The sequence below is a fragment of the Arachis ipaensis genome, chromosome B6 (genome assembly GCF_059453495.1).
Source record: "Arachis ipaensis isolate K30076 ecotype BB chromosome B6, ASM5945349v1, whole genome shotgun sequence".
Classification (NCBI taxonomy): domain Eukaryota; kingdom Viridiplantae; phylum Streptophyta; class Magnoliopsida; order Fabales; family Fabaceae; genus Arachis; species Arachis ipaensis.
The window spans coordinates 142,936,571-142,942,976 of NC_142441.1; the positions used below are offsets into that span (position 1 = coordinate 142,936,571).

The window sequence follows — 6,406 nt, forward strand, 5'->3', positions numbered from 1 at the left end:
CTGGTGTAGTGATGATGATGGTGGTGACAATGATAATGGCGATTACGGATGCAACTGTATTCGTTGTTCTCTGGTGATGGTGGTGGTGGTAGTTGTGGCAGTTGTATTTGCTGTTGTGTGGTGGTGTTCTGTAATTTTAACTCCATCGCTTCATTTTTACAAGTTTTTTCATTGTCATACATCCTAATCCCTAAACCTCAAACACATAAAAACAAAGACACATGGATAGATAGATAGATTAAAAAAAATGTGTTTAAATTTCAAGACAATTATACATCTTAGGATCCTGGGATACAAATGTTGTACTTCTCTCTAAACTCTGCATAGAAAAGACACAAATTTTCTATCTTTCTATCTCTATTATCAAATGCATCCTAGCGTATCCGAAAGAAACGCATGAGCTATACAATATACATGTAGAAATAAGTCAAATAACACACTTTGACTTTGGTATGAAACCTCACAATCCCAACTAGGTCTAATGAGGCAATAGGTTTCATTTACTGCTCAACCCATTATTACTGCTACTTTCAACAAACTCAATTATGCACACTTATGCCATACATGGTTTCCACTAAATAGTTCATAACAAATAGCACTGCTTATAAAAGTACTGATAGAAGAATAACTTATCTTGTATATTCATATTAGCTATATGCCTCTGTCCTATGGTGAGAGGTGTGATAAATCCCAAGGTTTCAACACAAAAAAGAGACAATCTATCTTTTTCATTTGGTCCCCAATTGAACTATCAAATATCCAGGTTATAAGAACCTGACTAACCCAACCCAACAACTTGAACTAAGTCCTATGAAGACGGGTAGCCGGGTAGGCGTCTCCAAACACAACGTTTTTCCATTTCTGAAACTCAAGTTGAAACTTACTAAGAAATATACCTACCACTTTGACTGATTTCTATTGGTAACATCTATCCAAGTAGAGGCATGAAATACCATGCAATATAGGAAAGCAACCAACAGAGGGATAAGCTAATTAACTAATTTAATGTAGACAAAGGGGTAAAACACTAGCATACAGGAAAGAAATGAAATTAAAAAAAAAAAAAACTCCAAAAAAGATTGTGGTAACCACATTAACCGCTAACGAGGAACAAAGCCTTGTAACTAGTTTCTTTTTCAAGAAATTCCAGTGCGCGAGGAACTTCGAACAACAAAAGTGTCTCATTTCGAGATAAACAGTCACATTGTCATAAATTAAGCCATTAAGATCCTCTTGAGGCCCCATCCAACTCTACGAACTAAACACAATATCCATAACTCCCAAGCAGGAAACAAGGATAGCATAACGCCGGACTTTAACCACAACTAATCGCCACAGGTACCTTAGGAAATATTTGTTGTATGTATATATGTAAAGATATCTGAGCAGCAATGAACACCAAAAGACATGGAATGATGAGTGATGAGTCAATGCACTGAGCCACGAGGTGCCCGAGAACGGACTGGTGTCTTCGATGGACTTACCCTGCATATTAAACATAAAAATAGTTTAAGTAATATGAAAGGAGATCAAGAGTTTATGGATAAAATTAAGGTTAGTCTGTTAATCGAACCTTATCGGCAGCGTACCCAAAATCACACCACTGCAGTTCAGAGCAGCAATTGCACTTTCAGCCTGCGAATATGACGGAAAATCATTAGACAGTCAAATAACAATCCGTATTTGAAAGAAAGGAGTTAATTTTTAGCTGCAACCACATGGAAATACTACTACAATAACAACACCTAAGCATTGTGCCACTGGATGAGACAAATTACATTGATCAAATATTGCTGTCGTGTCCACAATCTTCTTTATTAGTTTCATCTATAGTTTTGATGAGTTTTTCTCTACCTCTAGCTATTGGATTACCCTGAACTAATCTACTGGCATCATTGAGATTCCAATCCTTTTTGACAACTGGTGCTTCTCTAAACTACAACATGGAACTATTTAAACCAAGAAATAGAAAAGCAAATCAAGTGATAATTTCAGCCATCCTTTTCAAAAAGCTGAAGGTATTTGACAGAGAAATATAAATGACTATGTGTTAACATGTCCCCTCAAATAAGAACCCTTTAGGATTCAAGAGTGGACAATGTATAGGCATCCTTATCTTGTGCTGAAATTTATCTTTCTTATTTATAAGAATTAGAGACAACAAAGATTGTACTCTACATCACTTCATCATAGAGACTGCAATACCATGCCATGAATCACTTGTCCAGAAAATTTCAATTGTTAGACACTTAGACTGAAGCACATAAATGATGTTATATACTTACATTTAAACAATATCAGTGATATAAAGCTTACAATCTTTATGCACATACTACATTGACTAGGGACAAATAGGCCAAGAACACCCAAGCGAGAAACAAAATCCAACTCCAAAGATGCATCATACGTGGGGGGAAAAAATGTAAGTTGAGCCGTACAAAGCCTAGATGATAAAAGGAACCTAAAGAGAAAGGTAAGAGAAGAACCATTTTGATGAGTGGGAGCTTTAATGCATTTAAATTATTATGGTGCAAGAAGAAAAATTTTGATCATTGTAGAAACAAGATAGGGATGAAACCAAAAAAAAACCTCATTGGGCAAGCAACAATATCGAACCAATATGCAAGCAACTAAAGATCAGCTCTGACTAAGCAAACAACAAGACATAAATATAAGCCTATTCATAAAATAAACTTTGTGCAGATGGACGGCGGGGATAGTTGCTTTACAGTGCAATTCCCACACTTCCGTGAAATCTGTCTGCTCAAATTGGTTCATCCTTTAAAACAGATTATTGTGAAGTAAGACTAATTGGCACCATTCTTTCATGGCCCAGAGTTAAATTTCACCAAAGCATCATACTGAAGCACAGTAAACACAGTATAATGAGTAATAAAGTAACACTATGCTTATCTATTTGTTATCTTAGAATAAGGGAAATGCCATAGTGACAGACCAGACCATCTATACCTCTTGAAACCTTTTGCATAGCACATTATTAATTTCGCCAACTCCCAATCTCTCTTCTATTCTGTGGTAGCTCTAATGACACCTTACACAGTTACACCACTACTTATGTCGACTGCATGGACATCAAAGGTCTAATTTTCAATCTCTATCACACGTATAGAAAAGCAAGCGGTCACAAACAAGCAACTGACAAATTCTGTAAGCCTAGATTACAGATAATATGCAGAAAATTGTAACAAAGTTGCACCAATAAATAACTTTATGTGCTTCTCATGAAATCTACTATTGAATCGAAGTTTACATCATATTGATCATTCTCATTAAGTTTCACATTAACTGTCAAAAGAGTGCCAACAAAAATTATATCAATATGATATTGTTCAATACATTTATTATGTATCAAGACAATATATATTTCAAAACATATAAAAACCAAGAGCTAGTCCCCCCCCCCCCCCCAAAAAAAACCGGTTTTCCATTTTTTGACAAAAAAAGGCACATGATAGATAATTCTACGTCAAAAATTGGATTGACAAAAAATATATTTGATATAAATTTACTGAGTGGTGTAAGTAATTCAAGTCTTATAATGTTAAGGTTATCATGTATCATATTCATATATATACATATAAAAGCAATGTTAAGTCATTTTAGTCATTCATATGCTGGAAAAATGATTATTTTGAGAAAAAAGGAGTTTGGGCAAAGAAATAACGAAAGGAGATATCAAATATTGCAGCACAAAGAGAATCCAATTTTAGAGAAAGAGAGAGAAAAAAAAAGGGTAGCATTCCACTATGATAAATGCAACGCCAACAACTTTCAATGTTAAAGAGTTATAATTTGAATAAAATGTAAAACATAGAAATCAAGAAGTAAACGAGTAATTACTATTGTGAACTCGACAAATGCAATTCGAGTCGAATGATGGTAATCCCCAAGAAGCCTCAAGCGTTGAACCTAGATAAATATACCAAAATCATATAAATCATAAGATAATTGAACCAAAAACAAATAAGCATGTTGCGGTGAAAATCTACAAACCTCTCCACAAAGAGATTCAAAGAAGAGTTTAACGTCAGCTTGAGTAACCTGCATTAATAACAACAATAGAAAATTCAAGAATTATGAGCCACATTTAAAGCAAAGACTGATTAATTGTTCTTATCAAGATAATAAGACAAGGTTAAACCTTAAACTACCTTTTTGTCAATATTTGTGCAATAAATAGTTCTTGAGCACATCTCCCTTTCATCTTCAGACTGAAAAGTATAAAACCATTACAAATCCAATATAGGAAAGGAGAGATTGTTAGCTCATTCGATCATCTTCACGTGACTCTCAATATCTTAAATAGCTTTAAATGCCAATCTAAAAATCACGTGTTAGTCATTTCAACGAAAAACTTACCCTGGGCAAATATGACGGATTAACAGGTGCAATGGCAGTTTTAGATGGCAGCACTCTCACCGGGTAATATCCAAGCATGGTGCCAGACAAGTTCAAAGCAGCTCTTGCACCATCTGTGGGAATAGGACTGTAAGTACAGTGAAATGTCTATATTTGCACCATATGAAGCAAACATATTTGTCAATTATGTCTTACCTTCATCCGTAAACTCAATGAAGGCAAAACGAAGAATAGAATTTGGATCCCCGCATACACGGCAATCAACGACCTTCACACCATGAAAAATGAGTTATTTCACTAGCATGGTCCTCCATTATCGCGAATGAAAAAACACATTATTATACAAAACAAAACATTTACCTGGCCACAGTTAAGAAAGAGAGCTGCCAGTTGCTCTTCAGTGACCTAATTACAAACAACGGGTAAAACAAAGCCATAAAACAACCACCCTCACCCGACAATCATTGCAAGCTAGTTAAAACAAGAGAATCCACAAGACAAATAGAGTTCTAATCTCACTTGTTGATCAATATCGGAGACATAAACAGTCCTCCTAATCATCTCTTCCCGTCTCTCCATTTCTATTTTATGATTTGCTCTTTGCTTCCCCTGGTTATTGTAGCCATTCTTTCTCTGCAACATGTTAGTATCTTAATAAACCATAGTGAAACAAACCTCTATGCTAGAAGCATAGTTTCATAACCAATATAATGTTCTAAAGAAACATTACAAAACAACCAAAATTCTATTCATACCCTTCTATTAGGCTGTCCATTAGCATTGCCAAAATTTGCAGGAAGTAGCAAATTGTTAGGGAAACCGAACCCTCCAGCTCCGGGCAAGTACCCATGATTCTTTGCAAGTGAAGAGGGCACAAACTCCTCAGCCATAGGGTTCAACTTTGACAAGAGCTCAGCCAAATCCCTCATTTCGCGTTTGAAGCTCTCGCCGTCCTCTCCTCCATTCATCACTCCATTACCTATCTGATGGCCCATCTTGAACCCACCTCCGCCGCCACCATTGTTCGCCACAACCTGCTGCCCCTGGACACCACCACCGTTTGTGTCCAAACCATTTTGCATCTGACCCATTTGGGGTTTGTGATTGCCGTTAGGGACTGAGACAGTGGCTGCAACGCCATCAACACCGTTGAGATTCTGATCGGTCTCTACACCGTTTCCAACAGAACCATTTCGGGGTTTCGGATTCTCCAGTTCTTCGTTTGGGGCATTTGAGTCAGATGACACTACACTTTTTTCCAAATCTTCACTTGAAGCACCGATTTTGGCCCCGGCATTCTCAGCAACAGCCATAATCCAATAACAGAAACAACAAAAAACTGGGGAGAGGAATAAAAAAAAGAGTTTTATCTTTTTTTATTTATTCTTTATTTCACCTGTCAGAGTTTCAGGTCTTCAATTTCTTTTTTTCCTCTGAAACCAAAACAGGAACGACAAAAAAGAAAATGATCACATGAGAATTGTCAAGAGATTTAGCTAAACCGAGACCAAAATATAAGAAAGTTAACGAATTTTAAATCAGAAAAAAAAATCAAAAAAATAAAACAGCATTTGGAACAAAAAGACAAGGGATACCTGGGTTTTGTTCTAGAAGATTCCCATTTATATTAAGATCAAGCTGATCCTGAAGATCGCCGAGTACATAAAATACAAAAACAAGAGAGTGAAAAATAATAAGAAAATAAAAATAATAAAGCGTTATATTTACTGAAGAGAGAAAAGGTTGTGTGAGAGTGAATTGAAGAGAAAAATGGTGAAATGTAGAAAACGAGGTTTGTCTTACTGATGAGTTATTAGTGAGAAATGGTAGAAGAAGAAGATTATTCTAGAGAGAGAGAGAGAGAGAGAGAGAAATGAAAAAGGGTATTCAGTATTCTTCTTCGGATCGTCCGTTTTCGCTGCACTGACTTTTTGGACCGTGTTGCTGAGAACGACTACGTTTGATGATGAATCATGAATGATGCACATATCAATGCATATGTATGTGTGAAACAAAGAGTTATTAT

General features: G+C 36.0%; 1 protein-coding gene across 2 annotated transcripts; it reads right to left on the minus strand.

The window, feature by feature from the left end:
- Positions 1–1,093: 1,093 nt before the first annotated feature.
- LOC107605215 (polyadenylate-binding protein-interacting protein 12) lies at positions 1,094–6,406 on the minus strand. Of its 2 annotated transcripts, XM_016307004.3 has the most exons (12): positions 6,184–6,406; positions 5,976–6,024; positions 5,136–5,813; positions 4,900–5,013; positions 4,741–4,785; positions 4,576–4,648; positions 4,381–4,493; positions 4,173–4,232; positions 4,015–4,062; positions 3,862–3,930; positions 1,574–1,635; positions 1,094–1,485 (listed from the first exon to the last, which is right to left on the minus strand). In XM_016307004.3, exons 3-12 carry the CDS (start codon positions 5,691–5,693, stop codon positions 1,428–1,430), a joined length of 1,200 nt encoding a protein of 399 aa, XP_016162490.1. In that variant the 5' UTR covers positions 5,694–5,813; positions 5,976–6,024; positions 6,184–6,406; the 3' UTR covers positions 1,094–1,427. The 2 variants fall into 2 exon arrangements, with proteins under 2 accessions (XP_016162490.1, XP_020960730.1); XM_021105071.2 differs by having other exon boundaries at positions 5,976–6,393.